The sequence below is a fragment of the Neovison vison genome, chromosome 11 (genome assembly GCF_020171115.1).
Source record: "Neovison vison isolate M4711 chromosome 11, ASM_NN_V1, whole genome shotgun sequence".
NCBI classification, from domain to species: Eukaryota; Metazoa; Chordata; class Mammalia; order Carnivora; family Mustelidae; genus Neogale; species Neogale vison.
Genome location: NC_058101.1, coordinates 128,801,693 through 128,824,494, shown reverse-complemented (window position 1 = coordinate 128,824,494; position 22,802 = coordinate 128,801,693). Strand labels below are relative to the sequence as shown.

General features: G+C 37.4%; 1 protein-coding gene across 3 annotated transcripts in view; it reads right to left on the bottom strand.

The window, feature by feature from the left end:
• Positions 1-22,802, bottom strand: part of RXFP1 (relaxin family peptide receptor 1) — a 101,540-nt gene that overhangs the window by 35,457 nt on the left and 43,281 nt on the right. For all 3 annotated transcript variants that reach the window (XM_044224716.1, XM_044224717.1, XM_044224715.1), the window contains exons 3-4: positions 6,065-6,163; positions 2,143-2,248 (exon numbers count right to left, since the gene is read on the bottom strand). In XM_044224716.1, the coding sequence (XP_044080651.1) occupies positions 2,143-2,248; positions 6,065-6,163 (205 nt within the window). The remainder of the gene's footprint in view (positions 1-2,142; positions 2,249-6,064; positions 6,164-22,802) is intronic.

The window sequence follows — 22,802 nt, the reverse complement described above, 5'->3', positions numbered from 1 at the left end:
TCTATTTCCAGCATTTCCCTATGAGAGTTCCAATTCAAAATACGGAATGAGCTCTGTAATAAAATTTGATATTTACTCTTTTAATGTATTTGCTGTAAAGCCTACAGTTCCTTTCTCTGTGGAATTGAACGAAGACTGGGGGGAGTTGTGATGCTGAGCTGGAGTTAACGTTTACTGCAGAGTAAAGTAGAAATGGACAGCTTGAATCAAGCTGCTCAAACCAAAGCACACGAAATTGCTATTTTTTAACAAAAAATAAAGTGTTACAGACATAGACTCCTGAGCTTTATTTCTACATCTCCAAATGCCTGTTGAGAATTTCTATTGACTGATCTGTTAACCCAAAGTTGGAAAAGGCAAAGAAGATTGGAGTCCTAATCTTTCCCACTTTCTGTCACCAAGTCCCCATCCCCCCAGCACGCTATTACTCGGGAAAGCCTGAAATCATCTTGGACATTTCCTTCTCCCTTGCCTTCCTGTAGCCCATCATCATGAGGAGTTATCCCATTCCAGTTTTCTTCTCTATACCAAGGACTGCAAGCTGGTGGCCCACAGGACTGCACACACCTCTTTATGAATGTATGTATGAATGTTCTGAGCCAGTACATTTTAATTTGAATCAGAATGCCTTTGGGTATTCTTTAAAGACATGTGCTCTCAGGTTAGTCATTTCCTATCTTCTTCCATTCCTCCAGATCTCTGCCTCTCTTCCTTTCTTATGCAAAGGTTAGTTAATCTGTGGAAGAACAGATTCAGTTCTTACTTGTAGGAAAGGGAAAAATGAGACTGGCAGCCTCAGGGTATTCTTTGACTGACTTTCTGGTAATATGATATGGACAGTGGGGGTGATAAATGTTTCTCTTTGAAAATAGAATGAAATCATCTCAATTTTTACACCAAGCAGGTCCAGTCATGATTTAAATCATGGAAACTCTTCACAGAACCTCAGATTATTATTTTATTCTAGTAAAATATTATTATTGTTTTCTATTAAGACTAATTAGTATGAAAAAGAGCTATGGTGACTTGAGGATAGACTAGAATGCCAGCCTTAGTTCAGGCGGGACTGTCAGCTCCTTTGGGGAAAACAAGTCTTTGTGGTTTAACCTGTTTGATGTTTTTAGCTCATTACCCATTTGGATAAATTCTGCAGGTCACCATTGATTGAGTAAACCCTCCCAGATTTTGTTAATTTAATGGCATCCTGGCTGACAGAAACTGAGCTCTAGCTCTCTCTGCTCCTTATACATCAAGCATATGAGTTGCCATGTTATGTGGTTTGCGTTGGCAAAGGCAGGACTTGCCCATATTTGTAAACTTAAGAATTACTCCTATTCTGTCTTCATGTACTCAAAAGTCAGAGCCATATGGCACTAAAACATCTGGATGAAACAAAAAACTCAGCAAAAACATCAGATTAAAATATCTTCCTTCCACTGATTTCTTTTGAAAAGTTTCAGCCAAATGTGTGTGACTGTGTTGCTAAAGTTTGCTGAATTCAAATTAGTACTGGATCAACAAACCACTTATTATGAGGATAAGTTTCTTTTACATACAGAAGTTTGAGTTATTTGGGCGGTGGGTGGGGGAGACATCAACATCTCTGAGCCAAATGTGATTCAGAAGAGTTAGACTTTAAATGTGAAATAAGTTCTGGGAATATTTTATCCCATTTATTTCACTTGTCTTCTTTTTTTATTTAGCGATAAGAGTGTTTCCAACAAAGTCTAAAAGAGCTCTTTCAATAAATGTCAGTTCTTGTAATAAGAAAGCTCTATATAATAGTTTAACTAGCAGCCTTTTTTCTTTAGTAGCACACAAATGACGACATCTTTTGTTTAGATAAAGTATGATAATACTAAATATTAAATGGGATTATTATGAGGGTTTATATAAGTTAATATATCTAAATACGCCATAGGATTATTATGAGGGACTAAGTAAATTAATATGTAGAATAATTTAAAGTGGAACCTAGCATTTAATAAATGTAAAATAAATAGCAGCAATCATTATAATTGACCGAGAACAATGACATCATCTTTGAATAAAAATGCATTACTAATGACAAGGCCTTAATTATGATACAGTTTTACAGGTGCTATTCTGGCTGTCACGATGAAGCCATTCTTTTCTACTTACATTACAGTCACATTTGAAGAAACTGATGGAACAGCTCGTAAATTGGTCTCATCACAGTCAACCTCTAAACCTCGGCAAAGACATTGCATGGGCACAGAACCGACCACTGAATAAGAAGGAAGTTGTAAGGAATGGGGATAGTGAGGGACCAGGAAGAGGAGGGTAATGAAAAGAAAGAAATGAAAAGCTATGAGAAAATTATTTAGTACAAAAGTATGTTTTACCCAAGTAATATGGGCAATGCTTTAAATTAAGGTTACAAAGTTTGCTTTTAATTTAATGTTAAAATGATGTTACAACATTAAGATAAAACAGACACATTTACCAGCCCATGCATTTCTGTAAATAGCAGACTGCTCTTTTCCATTTGTTGCAAAATGAGTGATGTCATCTGCTTTTATTCACCCAAGGTGAGTGGTTATGTTCAGAGGTGATATGATAGTGGATGATGGGCTTTAATGTCCATATTAAAGCTGCTATTTAAGACTAAAGTATTAATAGCATAATCAAACTCTTAAGGGAAGACTAAGTTATTTTTAACTAGTGAGAAAGAGAACTAAACATGAACCATAGTGTTGGTAGAATTCTTTTTTTGTTTTTTCCTGGAAAATTCAGGAGTTCTTTAAAGGATTTTTTTTTTTTTATGATCTTCTTTTGGCTTATGCAGGGATGTAAGGATGTCTAAAAAGTCATTTATGGGCGCGAACTTTTTTTATGCATAGCCAACCATTCTATTCTCACTGCTAATGTTGGGGAGAGGGAGAATTGGATGTTGGCCTTTGGCCATCTTGTGGGGCTGCAGTCATAGTCTTAAAGATGTGATCCCATAGTTCTAAAGTCTACTAGAGACTTGTAGTGATGTGTTCATATAGCTCAATAGTAGAATAAGATTGTTATTCCATATTATAGAGTGTGATTCCTGCCGCTGTGGGGAATGGTTGATGAACAAGAGTTACGAAAAGTGCTTTCCCTCTACATTTACTTTGAAACCCTGTCCTGAATAGCAGAGGTTACCGACTCATGTCTACAGGGCACTGGCAAAATAGGTGTTGGCCTTATCCAGATGTCCCAGTGGACCTGCTTCTCCTGTTGCCATATTAGGATAGGAACATGTGTAGCCAAGTCAACCAACTTTCTCAAAGAAGCCAGAAATACAGTGTTGTGTTGATGATTACCTATTTGAAAAATGAGAATTGCCAACTCAAAATATTTTAAAACATCACAGAACAAACAAAACTTTCTATGAGAATTTTCTGCTGGTAGGCTTCTAGTATATGATCTTTACAGTCAAGCTTCCACAGAGCAGAAAAGTGTCTTATGGCAAAGAAGAGATTTCTATGACAAAGCTGGTGGATGACTATTAATGAGCACAGTTGAGTAGTAAATGGAAGACTCTGACCTAATAAATATCCCTTTGCTCAGCTATGGGGTGACAGGTGTTCTTCCTCTCCTCCCAAATAACTCTCCTGACTATTTTTCAGGGTTATAAGAGATCAAAATCATAACTTAGGATATGTGTTTTTTGTAAACAGAGTCTCTGCCAAGAACTTTTAAACAGTTTTATGGTTGTAAGTAACCATTTTGGCTATGGATCTCTGAAGCTGAAAACTGATTCTGTCTCCAGTTATAAGCCACGTCTAACTTGAGTGTTGTGGCGAAGGAAGGGTGTGGATTGGGAGAGAGGATGAAGGGTTTGCGTGTGAGACTAGGAAGGGTAAAAATGGAGGTAGTGAAATTAACACTACTTCCAATGTATTTTTTCTGTTTATATTGATGGAGTTAAGATAATTCATATATGTTGATTAACAGGGTTACCTATAATAAGGAAAAATGAAAAAATAACACCTAAATATCCAACATCAAAAGAATGATTAAGCACATTATTTCACTTAAAAATATATTATATAGTATTTTCAAAAACAGCTTGTAACAGCATGGATACCTGATTATGCTAAAATGCTAAGTGAAAACATGATAAAAATGGTTTGTACAGGAAATTTCAACAATGTTAAAATAAAAAAGATTAATAATGCACCAACAGGTTAATGCCAGTAGCCTCTGAGTGATGAAATTATGGTTGAGTAAATAAACAATTCTAAATCTTTGTACTTTCCATATCCCTCAAGTTTAAACTTTAATAATACATTGGTTAATGATAGATATATTTTCCAAGATATTGTTCTTGAGAGGTGACTTTATAAAAGCCAATTCCTCACACTCTTTCACCCAGCCAAAAATTATTATAAGCTATTCTCAGTTTAATTTCCCATAAATCCTTATAATAATCATTTACATAAGGTAGTACAAAAGGAACTTAAAGTTTCACCCCCAAATTTACACTACTCTTTCCATTCTGTTCCATACTGCTTTTATGCTTGCAAAAGACATTTAGTTATTACCACCACATTCTGAACTATCTTTATAAGAACTCTAATTGAAGATTATATATTTGTTTTTTACTAAAAACTGATAAATTTTTTTTTTTTTTTTTTTGGTATATCATTTACTGTGTAGCTCCATTCTTCCTATGTAGTTATACTTAAGGACACACTTCTCCCAGAGTTCAGAATTAGGCAAAAAATTATCTCTCTTGCTGACTTGATCTGTTTTTTCCCTCATTTGTTTGTCTTTGCTTTACAAGCGGGACTATAAAAGTTATGTAACCCATTATCGTCCTTCTTTAGCCTGATGACTACAAAGTTCAGAACTAAGCCTTGGAAACAGATATTGAACTTTTCTCAGTGAGGATTTCCTTATATAATTTTTCTTCGCATTTTCTTTCCCATTCACTGTTGAATTTTTGTCTTATATGGTGTATTAATGACTTAACGTCTGTTAGCAGCCAGATTTTTATTGTAAACTGCATAAAATCCATTTAGGAATAAGAAGATACAGGAAGATTCAATTAAAATTTAACAAATGAAAATTTCTTAATTTTTAAATTTAAGATATGAAAAGAAAAGGCAATACAACAAAACAAGAAAAAAAACCCCTGTGTTTTGAGATAACATGGCAAAATCGTTTAATTTTTTTGCGTTGTATTAGCAGGTAAATTACACCTGTTACATTTTTTCTTTCCCAGAAGGATTTAGGGATCAAATAATTTGGTCTCTGTGAGAAAATGTGAGGCTGAGACAGATTGCTGAGTAGCCTGTGTGTTTATAGGATGGATGTACACGTCTTTAAATTGAGGACTGTTAGTATTTTTTATTAATCTCGTTTGAATATTGAAGACAAAAAAATTAAACCTTTTTAAAAAAGCTTGACTTTACAATTTGTGATAGATCATAAAGGAAAAATTATAGTAAGGCCCACCTCTCCCTCACTATTTAACCAAGGTTTTGTAAAACTAGGACCAAAATTGTAGCGCTAAGGCACAAAATTACATTTCCATAATTTATTAGAATAAACAAAATTTATTAAAAGGAGTTGTCTACAAGGTCTTCCTGTTCTAAAGTATCACAGTCAGTCCTGAGGTTGTACCCTCCCACCACGCCTTCAGTGTTTTTGGAGGTTTTCAGTATGTGACTAAGCATAGAAGGTTATAATTAATGAGGTTTTTTGTAGTTCTAAAGTAGTTTAGACTCCAGAAGCTTTTTCACTTGCAGACATTAAAATGCGAACAGCTCCTCTGCTCTTCCTTTTCTACAATTTCCTTTGTATCAGAGCCTATGATTGTAATCCTGGATGATGGACATTAATTTTGTTCACAATATCTAGCATGATATATTGCTTTTATCCTTAAGATCCTTGAGTCACTTTTAAATAAAATCCCCAAATTAAGGCTGCATGTCTAATAGATTTTGCTGTTAGAAGACTATAGCTAACCTTTTCAAACAAATATGTTGGATCCAACTTTTGAAAACATGGTATCTTTTTATGAACTCATGGAAAAGGAGACTCAATCCTTTTGATTACTTACAGCATTCCGATGTTTGTGTCTCAAAGGGATATGGGGAAGTCATTCTGTAGTAACTGACGAAATACTTGTCAAATTGCAAAGACCATCCATTATTGTCTCCTAAAATAAAAATCAGAGAGCAGAAAAGTTTAAGAAAACAGAAAAAATCTGGTGTGTTGGGAAAAATAGTTCTTCTCTTTAATAAAAGAAACAAGAGATTCTCAGACTTAGTAAGATAAACATCATCTGGGAGCTTGTTGACAAATGTAAATTTCTGGCTCCCCCACCCAGAGGTCCTGATTTTATAGGTCTGAGATGGGTCCCCAAGTCTCCACTATGGGCACTGTAGGTGTCTCTTCTGTAGGTGAGTCTTCTGTAAGTAGTATTTGAACCACATTTAAAGAAACAGTACTTTCTTAAGTACTGAAATACAGCACACTGTTCCTAGAATATTAGTTATGATTCCTTCAATCTTCTTCTGTCATTTAAATTGATGTTGGAGGTGTGTTGACATGGATAGACAGTCATGACTATTAAAGAAAAGAAGAAAAAAATAACATGCTCAGCAAGATTGCATTTCTTTTCTTTTTTTTTTAAGGGCACTATGATGTCAGGGATGGTTTTAAGAGGAGTTCTCCTCTGGGGGAGGAGGGGGGAAAGGAGCAAGATGGTGGAGGAGTACGAGACCTAAATGTCATCAAGTCCTAGGAGTTCAGATAGATAGTTATCAAACCATTCTGAACACCTACAAACTCAATAGGAGATCAAAGAGAAAAAGAGCGACAATTCTAGGAACAGAAAAGCAACCACTTTCTGGAAGGTAGGACATGGGGAGAGGTGATATACAGGAAGATAAATTGCAGGGGGTGGGGGTGGCTCCCGGGAAGCAGTGGAGCAGTGGAGCACAATATCAGAACTTTTAGAAGTCTACTCCACAGAGGGATGTCACTCCAGAGGCTAAGCCAGGGGTGCAGCCCTTTTGGGGACAGTGTCTCATGATGCATGGGGTCACAAAAACACCAGGGATGTCTGAGTGTCACAGAGCCCCAGGTATCAAAGCAGGGAATCCAGCTGCAGAGACAGAGCTGAGGAGTGGGCTCTTAGCTCGGGGTTACCTTAAACCCTGATCTGAGGCAAAGTCAGGCCACTGCTCTTGGAGCAGAGACCATACAAGTGGCAGATCCAGGGAGACCACCTCCTTCCTCCTGTGGGAGGAGTGGCATGGGAGCACGCAGCAGGAGTCTGCTGGGTTTGAAAACTTCAAATGGGGCTGTATGCCAGAGATAGAAACGTTCAGTCACAGGCTGCGTGAGCACTCGTATTCCATCCCTTCATCATGTTTATCCTTATTTTTGAAAAAAAAAAAAAAAAATATATATATATATATATATATATATATAAAAGTTTTTCTTTCTTTAAAATTTGGGGAGGCAGTTTCTTCTAAAAGACTAAAATACACCCAAAATCAAGTGTGTGGCCCTATTCTATTCACCAGTCTATGTATGGCCCTATTCTATTCACTGTTTTTTTCTCCTTTCTTCTCCCCTCAGTTTTGGGTCTCTTCTGATTTGGATATTGTATATTTTTCTGGGGTCATTGTTACCTATTTAGTATTTTGTTCTCTCATCTATTCTTATCTGGATAAAGTGACAAGGTGGAAAAACTCACCTCAAAAAAAAAAAAAAAAGAACAAGAGGAAGTACTGATGGCTAGGGACCTTTTCAATATAGACATTAACAAGATGTCAGAACTAGAGTTTAGAATGACAATTATCAAGGTCCTAGGTAGGCTCAAAAAGAGCATGGAAGATACTAGAGAATTCCTTTCTGGAGAAATAAAGTCCCTTTCTAGAGAAATAAAAGAATGAAAATCTAACCAAGTTGAAATAAAAAAAGCTTTTAATGAGGTACAATAAAAAATGGAGGCTCTTGGGGTGCCTGGGTGGCTCAGTAGGTTAAGCCTCTGCCTTTGGTTCGGTCTCAGGGTCCTTGGATCAAGCCCCACATCAGGCTCTCTGTTCACTGGGGAGCCTACTTCTCCTTTTCTCTCTGCCTGCTTCTCTGCCTACTTTTGATCTCTCTGTCAAATAAATAAATAAAATCTTTTTTAAAAAAAACGGAGGCTCTTACTGCTAGGATAAATGAGACAGAAGAGAGAATTAGTGATATAGACCAAAGGATGGAACATAAAGAAGCTGAGAAAAAGAGAGATAAACAACCACTAGACCATGAGGGGAGAACTAGGGAGATAAATGATACCATAAGATGAAACAATATTAGAATAATTGGGATCCCTGAAGAAGAAGAGAGAGAGAGGGGGGCAGATGGTATATTGGAGCAAATTATAGTAGAGAATTTCCCTAATTTTGCAAAGGGAATAGGCATCAAGATCCAGGAGACACAGAGAATACCCCTCAAAATCAAGAAAAATGGGTCAAGACCCTGTCATCTAATAGTAAAATTTAAAAGTCTCAGTCACAAAGAGAAAATCCTGAAAATAGTTTGGGACAAGAGATCTGTAACATAAAACTGTAGAACTATTAGATTGGGAGCTGACCTACCCACAGAGACCTGGCAGGCCAGAAAGGACTGGCATGATATATTCAGAGTACTAAATGAGAAAAATATTCAACCAGGAATACTATATTGAGGTAGGACATCATTGAAAATGGAAGGAGAGATAAAAAGCTTCCAGGACAAACAAAAATTAAAAGAATTTTTAATTCTTTTACAGTCCTATAGGAAATATTGAAAGGGGTCCTTTAAGCAAAGAGAGAGCCTAAAAGTAACAGACCAGAAAGGAACAGAGGCTATATACAGTAACAGTCACCTTACAGGCAGTAGAATAGCACTAAATTCATATCTTTCAATAGTTACCCTGAATGTAAATGGTCTAAATGCCCCAAAAAAAAAACCCAGGGTAGATTACAACACCGCTCGGGCCGTGCTCTCTGGCTGCTGCCGCCACCCCCGCCCTCGCCTCCGGTGCACATTAAAGATCCAAAACCATGACTGACTCCAAGTACTTCACAACCAATATAAAAGGAGAAATCTTTGAATTAAAGGCTGAACTCAATAATGAAAAGAAAGAAAAGAGGAAGGAGGCTGTGAAGAAAGTGATTGCTGCCATGACTGTAGGAAAGGACGTTAGTTCTCTGTTTCCAGATGTAGTGAACTGTATGCAAACCGACAACCTGGAATTAAAGAAACTTGTTTATCTCTATTTGATGAACTACGCCAAGAGTCAGCCAGACATGGCCATCATGGCTGTCAACAGCTTTGTGAAGGACTGTGAAGATCCCAATCCTCTAATTCGGGCCTTAGCAGTCAGGACCATGGGGTGCATTCAGGTGGACAAGATTACAGAATATCTCTGTGAGCCTCTCCGCAAGTGCTTGAAGGATGAAGATCCCTATGTTCGGAAAACAGCAGCAGTCTGTGTGGCAAAACTCCATGATATCAATGCCCAAATGGTGGAAGATCAGGGATTTCTGGATTCTCTGCGGGATCTCATAGCAGATTCAAATCCAATGGTAATAAGCTTCTGCTTTTATAAAGACAGCAGTACTTAGAATAGGTTCCTTTAAAAAGCCTGTTTAAAACAAATCTTTGGGGCATTGAAAAAGGTTAGCTATGAGAAACATGAATTCTCTATGTCCCTCAGATTATGTAGGTGTTTTCTGAAATGAAAACCAAGTACTAAAATACAAGGGTCTTTTTTTTTTTAATTAAAGATTTTATTTATTTATTTGACAGATCATAAGTAGGCAGAGAGGCAGGCAGAGAGAGAGGAGGAAGCAGGCTCCCCGCTGAGCGGAGAGCCTGATGTTGGGGCTCGATCCCAAGACCCTGAGATCATGACCTGAGCCGAAGGCAGAGGCTTTAACCCATTGAGCCACCCAGGCGCCGCAAATACAAGGGTCTTAAAGCAAATCTTTGTATCATATCTACCCCTGTATTTCCTCAAAAACTGGTTCTTTCATCTTTTTTTTAAGAGGGTTTTACCTTAAATTTATGACAGTTTTTAAAGGATTATTTCTTCCGATGTTTTAGGTCTCTGGTAGTGTAGAAATAGAAACAAAGTAATATTTATTGCTTGATTATTGTAATGCAATCTTCTACAGGAAAATTCTAGGACAAAATTCTTTCTGTCAGCTTATGTTCTAAATGTTTGGCAGCTAGAACATAATACTTTAAAGTTTAGGGACCTTTTATTTCTCTTATTAATTTTTTTTAACTTTGTCCTTATAATGAAAGGGAGAAAGTCCCAAGTTGTATGTTGACTACTAGTAACTGGAGCTCATTCGAATGGAATGATTGATTACTAGGTACCATTACTGAGAAGGCAGAGGAATATGGCCATTTTTTTCCCCTTTATGCCCAATGCAGTATTTACTTGGAGGTGAATAACTTTGAGTTAAGTAGTAGATCACCTCTGAACACTTTCTTTGTGAACTTTTTGAAATAGAGTTGGAATTTGCCCTTGAAAAAAAAAACAAAAAACAAAAAACAACAACAAAAAAAACCCAGGGTATCAGAATGGATTAAAAAAATAAGACCCATCGATATGCTATCTGCAATAAACTCATTTTAGACCCAAAGATACCTCCAGATTTAAAGTGAGGGAGTGGAAAACAATTTACCACACTAATGGACATCAAAAGAAAGATGGAGTAGACATCCTTTGATCAGGTCAAGTAGATTTTAGGCCAAAGACTATAATAAGAGGTGAGAAAAGACACTATATCATACCTAAAGGGTCTGTCCAACAAGAAGGTCTAATAATTTTTAATATCTATGCCCCTAACACGGGGGCAGCCAATTATATAAATCAATTAATATAAAAATCAAAGAAACGCATTGACAATAAAAAAATAATGGTAGGGTACTTTAACACCCTCTTACTGAAATGGACAGATCATCTAAGTAAAAGATCAACAAGGAAATAAAGTCTTTAAATGACACACTGGACCAGATGGACATCACAGATATATTCAGAACATTCCATCCCAAAGCAACAGAATACACATTCTTCTCTAGTCCACATGGAACATTCTTCAGAATAGTTCACATCCTGGGTCACAAATCAGGTCTCAACCAGTACCAAAAGATTGGGATCATTCCCTGCATATTCTCAGACCACAATGCTCTGAAGCTAGAACCCAATCACAAGAGGAAATTTGGAAAAAAACTCAAATACATGGAGGTTAAAGAGCATCCTACTAAAGAATAAATGGGCCAACCAGGAAATTAAAGAAGAATTGAAAAAAATCATGGAAACAGATGATAATGAAAACACAACTGTTCAAAATGTTTGGGACACAGCAAAGGTGGTCCTGAGAGGAAAGTATAGAGCAATACAAACATTTATCAAGAGATAAGAAAGGTCTCAAGTACACAGCCTAACCCTACACCTAAAGGAGCTGGAGAAAGAACTGCAAAAAAAGCCTAAATCCAGCAGGAGAAGAGAAATCATAAAGATCAGAGCAGAAATCAATGAAATCGAAACCAAAAGGAGAGTAGAACAAATCAACAAGACTAGGAATTGGTTCTTTGAAAGAATTAATAAGATTGAAAACTCCTGGCCAGACTTATCAAAAAGAAAAGAGAAAGGACCCAAATTAATAAAATCATGGATGAAAGAGAAGACATCATAACCAACACCAGAGAAATACAAACAATTATAAGTACATATTATGAGCAACTATACACCAGAAAATTTGATAATCTGGAAAAAATGGATGCTTCCCTAGAGACATATAAACTACCACAACTGAACCAGGAAGACATAGAAAACCTGAATAGACCCATACCAGTAAGGAGATTGAAGCAGTCATCAAAAATCTCCCAACAAACAAGAGCCCAGGGCCAGAGGGCTTCCCAGGAGAATTCTACCAAACATTTAAAGAAAAACTAATACCTGTTCCAAAACTGTTCCAAAAAATATAAATGGAAGGAAAACTTCCTAACTCATTTTATGAGCCAGCATTACCTTGATCTCCAAACCAAAGATCCCTTCAAAAAGGAGAATTACAGACCAATATCCTTGATGAACACAGATGCAAAAATTCTCATCAAAATACTAGCCAATTGGATCCAATAGTACATTAAAAGGATTATTCACCATGAACAAGTGGGATTTATTCCTGGGCTACAAGGTTGGTTCAACATCCACAAATCAATCAATGTGATACAATACATTAATAAAAGAAAGAACAAGAACCATTTGATCCTCTCAATAGAAGCTGAAAAAGCATTTGAGAAAGTACAGCATCCTTTCTTGATCAAAACTCTTCAAAGTGTAGGGATAGAGGGTACATACATCAATATCATCAAAGCCATCTATGAAAAACCCACAGTGAATATCATTCTCAATGGGGAAAAACTGAGAGCTTGTTCCCTAAGGTCAGGAAAATGGCACGGATGTCCACGATCATCACTGGTATTCAACGTAGTACTAGAAGTCTTAGCCTCAGCAATCAGACAACAAAAAGAAATAAACGGCATCTGGTTCAGCAGAGAAGAAGTCAAACTCACACTCTTTGCAAATGATATGATACTTTATGTGGAAAACCCAAAAGTTGCACTCCAAAACTGCTAGAACTGCTAGTGTCAGGATATAAAATCAGTGCACAGAAATCAATTGCATTTCTATACACCACAGAAAGACAGAAGAAAGAGAAATTAAGGAGTTGATCCCATTGCACCCAAATACATAAGATACTGAGGAATAAACCTAACCAAAGACACAAAGGATCTGTACTCAGAAAACCATAAAGTACTCATGAGAGAAATTGAAGAAGACACAAAGAAATAAAAAAAATGTTCCATGCTCATGGATTGGAAGAACAAATACTGTGAAAATGTCTATGCTACCTAGAATAATCTACACATTTAGGGCAATCCTTATCAAAATACCATCAATTTTTTTCAAGGAAATGGAACAAATAATCCTAAAATTTATATGGAACCAGAAAAGACCCTGAATATTCATAGGAATGTTGAAAAAGAAACCAAAGTTGAAAGCATCACAATTCCAGACTTCAAACTCTATTACAAGGCTTTCATCATCAAGACAGTATGGTACTGGCACAAAAACAGACACATAGATCAATGGAACAGAATAGAGAGTGCAGAAATAGACCCTCAACTCTATGGTCCACTAATCTTTGACGAAAGCAGGAAAGAATGTCCAATGGGAAAAAAGACAGTCTCTTTAACAAATGGTGTTGGGAAAACTTGACAATCACATCCAGAAAAATGAAACTGGACCATTTCCTTATATCACACACAAAAATAGACTCAAAATGGATGAAAGACCTCAATGTGAGATTGGAATCCATCAAATTCCTTGAGGAGGACACAGGTAGCAAAATTTTCAACCTGAGACACAGCAACTTCTTCCTAGAAACATTGCCAAAAGCAAGGCAAGCAAGGGCAAAATGAACTATTGGGACTTCATCAAGATCAAAACTTTTGCTCAGCAGAGGAAAGGGTCAACAAAACCAAAAGACAACCAACAGAATGGGAGAAGATATTTGCAAATGACATATCAGATAAAGGGCTAGTGTCCAAAATCTATGAAGAACTTATCAAACTCAACATACAAAGAACAAATAATCCAATCAAGAAATGGGCAGAAGACATGAGTAGACATTTCTAAAAAGAAGACAGCCAGATGGCCAATAGACACATGAAAAAGTGCTCCACATCACTCGGCATCAGGGAAATATAAATCAAAATTACAGTGAGGTACCACCTCACACCAGTCAAATGGTTAAAATTAACAAGTCAGGACATGAAAGATATTGGTGAGGATGCAAGCCGGTGCAGCCACTCAGGAAAACAGCATAAAATCTCAAAAAGTTGAAAATATCAACTGTGTGACCCAGCAATTGCACTACTAGGTATTTACCCTAAAGATACAAATGTAGTGATCCAAAGGGGCACATGCACTCGAATGTTTATAGCAGCAATGTCCACAATAGCCAAACTATGGAAAGAACCTAGATGTCCATCAATAGAGAACTGGATAAAGAAGAAGTTATATATATATATATATATATATATATATATATATATATATTTAAAAAAATGAAATCTTGCCATTTGCAACGACTAGGATGGAACTAAAGGGTTTTATGCTAAGTGAAATTAGTCAATCAGAGAAAGACAATTATCATATGGTCTCTCTGATTTGAAGAATTTGAGAGGCAGGGTTGGGGGTTGTGGGGGTTAGGGAATGAATGAAATGAAACATGATGGGACCAGGGAGGGAGAAAAACCATAAGAGACTCTTAATCTCAGGAAATAAACTGAGGGTTGCTGGGGGTTGGGTGGGAGGGATTGGGAGGCTGGGTTATGGACATTGGGGAGGGTATGTGCTATGGTGAGTGCTATGAATTTTGTAAGACTGATGATTCACAGATCTGTACCCCTGAAGCAAATAATATATTATATGTCAATAAAAATAAATAAATGAATAAATAAATTAAAAAAATAAAAAAGTTAAAAAAAAGACAAATTCTCCTCTGAATGCTTACATATTTTCTCATCCAGATTTTCCGATTTTGATATTAAACTCCTGTATCATTTAAAAACCCTCAAAATAGTAAAAGTCTTTCTCTTGAGAGAAAGAAAGAAAATAATTTTTGTTCACAGAATTCCTTACAACCTTTTAGTTATTTTTATACATAAGGGAAAATGAAACCAATCACATGATAAAATAGACTATGAATGGGGGTGTAGGGACAGCTTCTCTGGAGGTCTTTGCAGATGGCACAAGGCTTTACCTTACTGGGAGAGTGCAAGTGTGATTCTTTCCAGAGGTTCTAAAATTTTTTGGTAATGTTGCCAGGACTCTTTAAGGATGCATAAACATATGAGTGGTTGATAAAAACTATAAAGTTTATCCTGTTTTTATAAACCTAGTGTTAAATCTAGCTTTGATTTTTTTTTTTTTTTTAAGATTTCACTTATTCATTTGAGAGAGAGACAGAGATAGCGACAAAGATAGAGCAGGAGTGGGGAGGAAAGGGAGAAGCAGGCTCCCTGCTGAGCAAAGAGTCCAACTCTGGGTTTGGTCCCAAGATCCTGGAGTTAGGACCTGAGCAGAAGGCAGATGCTTAACTGACTTGAGCCACACAGGTGTCCCAAATCTAGCACTGATTTTATAAATTATTTCTACCATAGATATGTAATTCAAATCTGAGACTTGAATGCAGATATTAGAACTTTGTATAGTTGCATGGATTTGATGACATTGTCTAGATCATATCCATGGTTCCAGCTCTGATCAGAGGACTTCCAAATTATAGCTCCAGCCTGCACTTTTTCTACTGTGATAATACATGCTCAGTTTACTACGGGCATCTCAAATTCAACATTTCTAAAATGCAACTCATTATATTTTTCTATATAATCTTGTTACTCCTCCTAAATTATCTGGATTGGTGAATGGTCTCCACAATCTATCACACTGCCTGAAACTGAAAGGTTAAATTTCTGGGAATTTGCTCATGTCTGATGAAATATAATTCGTATGATTTCTTTTCTTCTCCTGGTAATTTTCTTATTTTTTCACACTCATTAACGCCTCCATGAAGATCATCTTTGGAAAAGGAAATGCATAGTACCATAAATGCTATTTATATTTGTAATATTAGACTTCCTTTTATAAAGAAATCCCAGGAAAAGTGAAAAATTGGAGAGATTATTTAAACATTGTTTTTAAAATATTCTCCTTCCTTTAGCATGCTTCATTAGTTTTTTTTTTTTGAAGGTCAAGCAAAGCTTTATTTCCTGCTTCTTTAGTTTTAAAACTCTTGTCTAAAAACTCTTTATTTTATCTGACTTTATTAATTTTATTTATTAATATATTGTTGTAATATATAATTATATTATATTATATATTATATAGTTGATATATAATTATAATATATATTTTAATAATATATAATTATTATATAAAATAATTTATTTGTTAGGTATATAATTATTTATTTATTTAAAACTCTTTATTTTATCTGAGTTTTTTTTGTCTGATTTGTCTGACTTCAAAATAAAGGTTGCAAAGTAATAGAATGGTATCTCAATTCAGAGGGAGATAAGTGATGGCCCTTAAGTTTATCAACTACAGACGTCAGCATGAGATCCCAGCTTGGTACCAGTAACTAGATGGCCAGGAACAACATCTTACAAACAGCAAATACCAGCCATCAAATACGAACCAGTTCAAGGTGCCTCCCCAGCCTCTCCCATGATGAGGATGACATTTCAGGCAGAGAAACAGGAAGAAGGGAGGAAATTGGAAAGATTGAGCTTGTATAGACAAATAGAGACAAATTATTGAGACAAGGGTGGATTTTTTGCAGTTTGATCCTCCTCTTTCTATAGTGGGTTTAGAATGCTTTTGTGTTCTTTAGAAGTTGGTAATTCAAATCTATGTTTTCCAGAACTCGAGCAGCTAGGGTTCTTGTTACAGATAAGTTTCTACCGTTTGGATGCATGCAAGTGAGACTGGAAGTTTGAGATACCGGTCCTGTGGGTATCTAGCATGAGCTGGCGCCGTTACTGAAGCCAGGCTCAGGGTTCATTTATCACAGGTAAAGAGATGACTAGCACTAGTGACACACTCGTGACTAGTGGCAATAGTAGCAGATGCTTCCTGATCTTGAACTTGCAATGATTGTGGGTGTTTCCCCCATTCCTGACTCCTGCTTCTATAGCCTTTACAACTCTATGAACACTTTCTTCCTTGTATGAAATCTCTTTTTCTTAAGGGCTTCCCCTGCAAACCCCAATCTAGAGTGGTTTCTGTTTCCTTCTCCCAGAGGAGATTGCGGACTCTCAAGGATGGAAACATTGAATTGATGATCTGACCTGGTTGGTTTTGAAGATAAAGGCAATACTGTTACTATCAGAAAATAGGACTCTCGAAGGTTATGGAACACTGTGACAAAGAAGTTACTTAAATGATCACTTATGGCTTCTTCATGACATGCTTCTTAGAAGGCTACACTCTGGCACAGTGTTTGTTCTGATAAATCATTAGAATGAAACTGGGGAACTTCAAGGGTTTTGTAATAAGACAGCTATGGAGATGTCCTGGAGAGATTAAGGCAAGGAAATGAGAAGCCCAGAGTTTAACACTATTAGTTTGAAAAAGTTCAAAGAATCAGGGATCTTCCATGACCACTCTAAGATAATCTTATCTCTTGTGATCTCAGAGTTGATGTAACCTCAAATCAGATAGAATCTGATGCAATGGGTTACCAAGGTTACAGTAGAAGCCCAATTCATGTGTTGTTATCTCCTTTAAGTGAACATCAGGATACTGATTTGGGAGGAGAGAGACCCTTTGAACTGTAAAGAGACATTTAAATGTGTGGAGTTGAATTTGAATACTCTAAATCCCAACCCCATGCAACCTCTCCCATCAGCATAAGCAGCTCCCATCCTTGGTCCCATGACTGTAGTTGGAGACACTTAGTTACTCTACTTGAGGTAAATAACTTGTGATGTCTCTCCAGGTCCCACATTTTGAGCATTCTTTTTTGACTCCTAGCCTATTATAAACACACCACAGGAGCCAAGCACAAGTTGGACTTAGAAAATGAAGATTGACATACCAAAAGATTTTGCTTGGGAGCAAATGGGAGACTTGCTGACGCCCACTCTTATAGCCTTACTGGGAATTTTCTAAGTATACGATTTCTGTTCAACATACCTATAATGGGAACTGTTTTATGCGTTAAACCCTGATACAGAGACCGTTTGAATTATTGGATTAAAATATGGTTTAAGTGTGACTGGACATTTACAGCATTTGGGGAGCTTAAGTGGAACCTCATGAGTGATGCAAAAGTAGTGCATTTTTTCTGAAACTCTGAGCTTCAGTGTAGTTGACTTTTGTGGTTTTGCTACAGAAATGACACTTTTCAACATTTTTCTGCATCTCCCATGTGGGTTCTGGGAACAGGATCAGGAGCCTTACAAAACATACTACTCTTCTGGGCTTCAGAACTATTTGTATTGCTTCTCAGCCTTTTGGCTAGGATTAAGTGCAGAATTTTCTATTTGTTTCCTTGGCTGTCAGGTTTTGGTTTGTGACATTGTCTTATGCCCTTTTCCTGGTCTGGCTGTGTTTATTGGCTTTTTGGCAAGTTTTTACTTTTAAAAACTTGGTTCATATCTTTGGGTATAAGAAAGGAAAATTCTGTGAGAGATTTGATTCCCCCATTTTATTTATTTAGTTATTTTTAATGTAAAAAGGATTTTACTTATTTATTTGTCAGAGAGAGAGAGAGTGCAAACAGGGGAGCAGCAGGCAGAAGGAGAAGCAGGCTCCTAGCTGAGCAAGGAGCCTGTTGCGGAAGTTGATTCCAGGATCCTGGGATCATGAGCTGAGCTGAAGGGAGACGCTTAACTGACTGAGTCACTCGGGTATCCCTTGATTCCCCCATTTTAATAGAGAAATTGAGTATTAGCACTTAGCACAAAAAACTTGTGCTTAGCAATTACCTTAGGTACTTTATTTTGTCCACATAACTCTCTTTGATCATTATTGTCATCTCCATTTACAGATGGAAAACTTCTAAGAAGTTGAAGTGTAACAGATTATTAAAAATTACTAAGGTGGCTCAGTTGGTTGGACGACTGCCTTCGGCTCAGGGCGTGATCCTGGAGTCCCGGGATCGAGTCCCGCATCGGGCTCCCAGCTCCATGGGGTGTCTGCTTCGCTCTCTGACCTTCTCCTCGCTCGTGCTCTCTCTCACTGTCTCTCTCTCTCTCAAATAAATAAATAAAATCTTTAAAAAAAATTACTAAGGAGTTAAAAAATAAAATTATTTTCATATTCTCTTTTCTAGGCCAAATACATGATTTATCAGTTGATAATCTACCTATAGAATTCCAACTTTTGTGTGATGTTGGCTTTAAATACCTAGTTATTACTGTTTATTACTTATTTTTCTGTTTTCTATTTCATTTCCTTCATCGAGGCTCTTACATCAGAATTGTATGAACTATACAAAAATTCATTAAAATAACAACCAGAAATAGTTATCAACTGGAATCTACGTCCATTGCTATTGTTATTTATGGAATCAGTGAAAGCATTGTAAATCATTAAAATATTACTAAAAATTAATTTAAAAACAAATTAATTTTCACATTTTTTTATACATTTATAAATGTTATAGATAAAACAAGTAAGATAAATCATTTGGCTCTGGATATGTTGAGACAGTAATTATTTTTATAAGCAAGTTTGTTATGTATCTACAGAGCAAGGGACGCAGTGGTTTGCAAAGGTCTGAAGACTTTCTCCTTGCAGCCTGCCAGCGCCTTATTGGCTTTGTAGGAGGAGGATGTACACACCCCATGTTCATGTTCGTGTTCCTGACACGTGGCCCAGACCTCAGAAAACAGCCATGGAAATCAGGTGAGGTGACAGCACTCCAGAACACAGGGCTGTTTCTGTGGTTAGTGTTTCACTACTGTGAGGAAATTTATGAGATCAGGGGTTGGGCCAGTGCCAGTAGATGTTGATTTTCGTTCCCTCTAGTTCTTTTTTTTTTTTTTTTTAAAGATTTTATTTATTTATTTGACAGAGATCACAAGTAAGCAGAGAGAGAGGAGGAAGCAGACTCCCTGCCAAGCAGGGAGCCCAATTCAGGTAGGGCTCGATCCCAGGACCCTGAGATCATGACCTGAGCCTAAGGCAGAGGCTTTAACCCACTGAGCCACCCACGTGCTCCTCATTCCCTCTGGTTCTTAGCAAGCCCTGTATTAAACTGAACTTTAACAAATGAACTATTTAATGTGCTGCTGGTTTTTTTTTTTGTTTTTTTGTTTTTTTGTTTTTTTGTTTTTAACCATTAACTGATAGTGCGGTGCTTAAAATCCCAGGCTTGGGGGCCCTGGGCTAATCCTTTGTCCCTCACTGCTGCTCTCTATTTTAAGAGGTTCACTGTGTATGGCCTTGGTTGCAACATTTTGGTCAAACAAATTCACACTCTGTAGTTTTTTGTTTTTTTTTTTTTAATTTTTTAAAATTTATTTAACAGACAGAGATCACAAGTAGGCGGAGAGGCAGGCAGAGAGAGAGAGGGAGAATCAGGCTCCCTGCTCAGCAGAGAGCCTGATGCGGTGCTCGATCCCAGGACCCTGGAACCATGACCTGAGCCGAAGGCAGAGGCTCAACCCACTGAGCCACCCAGGCGCCCCACATTCTGTAGTTTTTTATGCTGTTTCTCTTTTCCCGTTTCCTTCCTTTCTTTCTTCCTTCCTTTCTTTCTTTTTAGATTTATTTAGTTGAGGTGCCTAGGTGGTTCAGTTAGTTAACATCTGCCTTCAGCCTGTTGGGATGGGATCAAGCCCCACATTGGGCTCACTGTTCAGTGGGGAACCTGTTTCTCCGTCTGCCTCTGCTGCTCCCCTTGCTTTTGCTCTCTCTCTCTCTCTCTCTGACAAATAAATAAATAAAATCTTGAAAAAATAGATTTATTTATTTATTCTAGAGAGAGAAGAGGGAGAGAGAGAGGAAAGAGAGGTGGGAGTGGGGGCAGGGAAGGGCAGGGATAGGGATAGAGAGAATCTAAACAGACTGCCCTCTGAGTGCGGAGCCCTAGGCAGGCCTCAATCCCATTATCCTGAGATCATGACCTGAGCAGAAACCAAGAGCTGGACATTTAACTGACTGAGCAAGCCAGGAGCCCCTCTTTTCTTTTTCTTAATCCTATTCCTCTTCTCTCCCTTTCTACCTTATTGTACCTCAACACAACACAAACACATATATGTACACACAGAGTGAAAAAAAAAAGAAAAAGGAGGAGAAGAGAGGTGATATCAGGATAGATGTTGGGAATTTTAGAATGCAGAAAGAAACAGGACAAAACTGCTTATACTTCCCCAAGATAGAACACATCTTTTCCGGGGAGATCTCTTTTTCAACAGCAACATCTTCAAACACACAAGCCTTTTAGTAATTAGCTTTTACCTTCCTTTCCGCCTTCGTAAAGCATTTGCTTCTTCCCACCCATTTCTTCCTCCCACCAGAAGGCAGGAACATAGAACATAGGAATTGTAGCCAAAATTGCAAAGTTGGAAATTTAACATTTTTAAGAAAACGGCTTTTGGTATATGTGTTTCTATATTTTAATTCCTTCATTTTTAAGAATGTCTGGGGCAGTGAGCAGAATGGTTTTTCACACTTGAGTAATGATCCCACTGAAGTTTGATTCTCTGACTTCTCTTGAGGTATTGCAGGGTAGTGTAATAACACTGTCCCCAAAGAACACTGTGGTAGGGATTATGGGTCCCTATGTGCTGGTATTGCTGCATGAGTAGCATTGATGACAGATATATATATATGTTTACTAAAAAAGTGATTTTTCTACTAAAAAATGGTGTAATGATGCTAGTGTTAAAAAGGAGACACCAGGCCCCAAATGGTATCACTGGTGCTAATCCCCCGCATCAGCAAATGGAAGACTTAATACTTAACCTAAATGCAGTCTGAATGCCCTAGGAATGTGACCTTGAACCAGCCAACCTGAAATTTCCCGGTCAGCACTAGGAGGTAATCTGCTGATAAACCCCTTCTGTTTCTCTTAGGAGGGCACCCTTGCCTAAAACAATGCATTCTTTGTTAATAATTTCCTTTTTTTGGTTCCCTCTATGCCTTTAGAAACATTTTCTTTTCTTTTTTAAGATTTAAGATTTTATTTATTTAGTTGAGAAAGAGAAAACAGGAGCAGAGGAGAGCAGCAGAGGGAGAGGGTCAGAAGAAGAGGGAGTGTGGCAGGGGGAGAGAGAGAGGGACCTGGGGTTGGGGAGCAGGGAGAAGTGGATTCTCCACTGAATGGGCAGCCTGATGTGGGGCTGGGTGTGGGGCTGGATGTGGGGCTGGACGCAGGGCTGGATACAGGGCTGGTTATGGGGCTTGATCCCAGGACCTGGGGATCATGACCTGAGCCAAAGGCAGATGCCTAATGATGGACCCAGGCGCCCTAGAAACATTTTCTTTTCTACAGCTCAACAGGCTTCTTTCTACCTACGAGTTTGGATGTTGCTTGATTCATGAATCGTTAAATAAAGCCAATTTGATCCATTTATTCAGTTGAATATTAGTTATTTAACATAGTGTGGATAAAAATTAATGACACAGACCAAGAAAAATCTGGTGGCACATGCTGCCTGGGCTCAGTAGGTATTTGCTGAGTGAATGAATGAATGAATGAATGAGGTTCTATCCTCAAACACACTTCAGAGAAAACCCAGTCTCTTCTTCTACAATAAAATTTGGGAACTGGGGCATTTACTGAAAACACAGTTTTCCAGGCTCTTCTACTGGACATTCTGATTTATCTGGTGAGTACGGGTCAGTATTAGCACTAAATAAGATTAATGCAAATGGTCCCTCATTTAAGGGCACTTTGCTTCTATCTGTCTTATTACACTAACTATAATCTGCTTCATACTATGCTTATTTATATGCGTATTTTATCTCCTTATGGGAGTATAGTAGGAAATAATCTTACAAACTTCACACATTTTTAAATATACTTCAGTGACTTTAGAGGTACTTTTAACATATTTAAAATGTGGCACAGGAAATATTAAAACATAATTTCACTTGCACCAAGTATTTGTTATAATTTAGTTTTATGGAAAAGTAGATTACACATTAGTTAGAATTCCCAACAAAGGCACCTCCCCTGCCCATGCTCTCAGATTCTCTTGCCATGGGGTGCAGG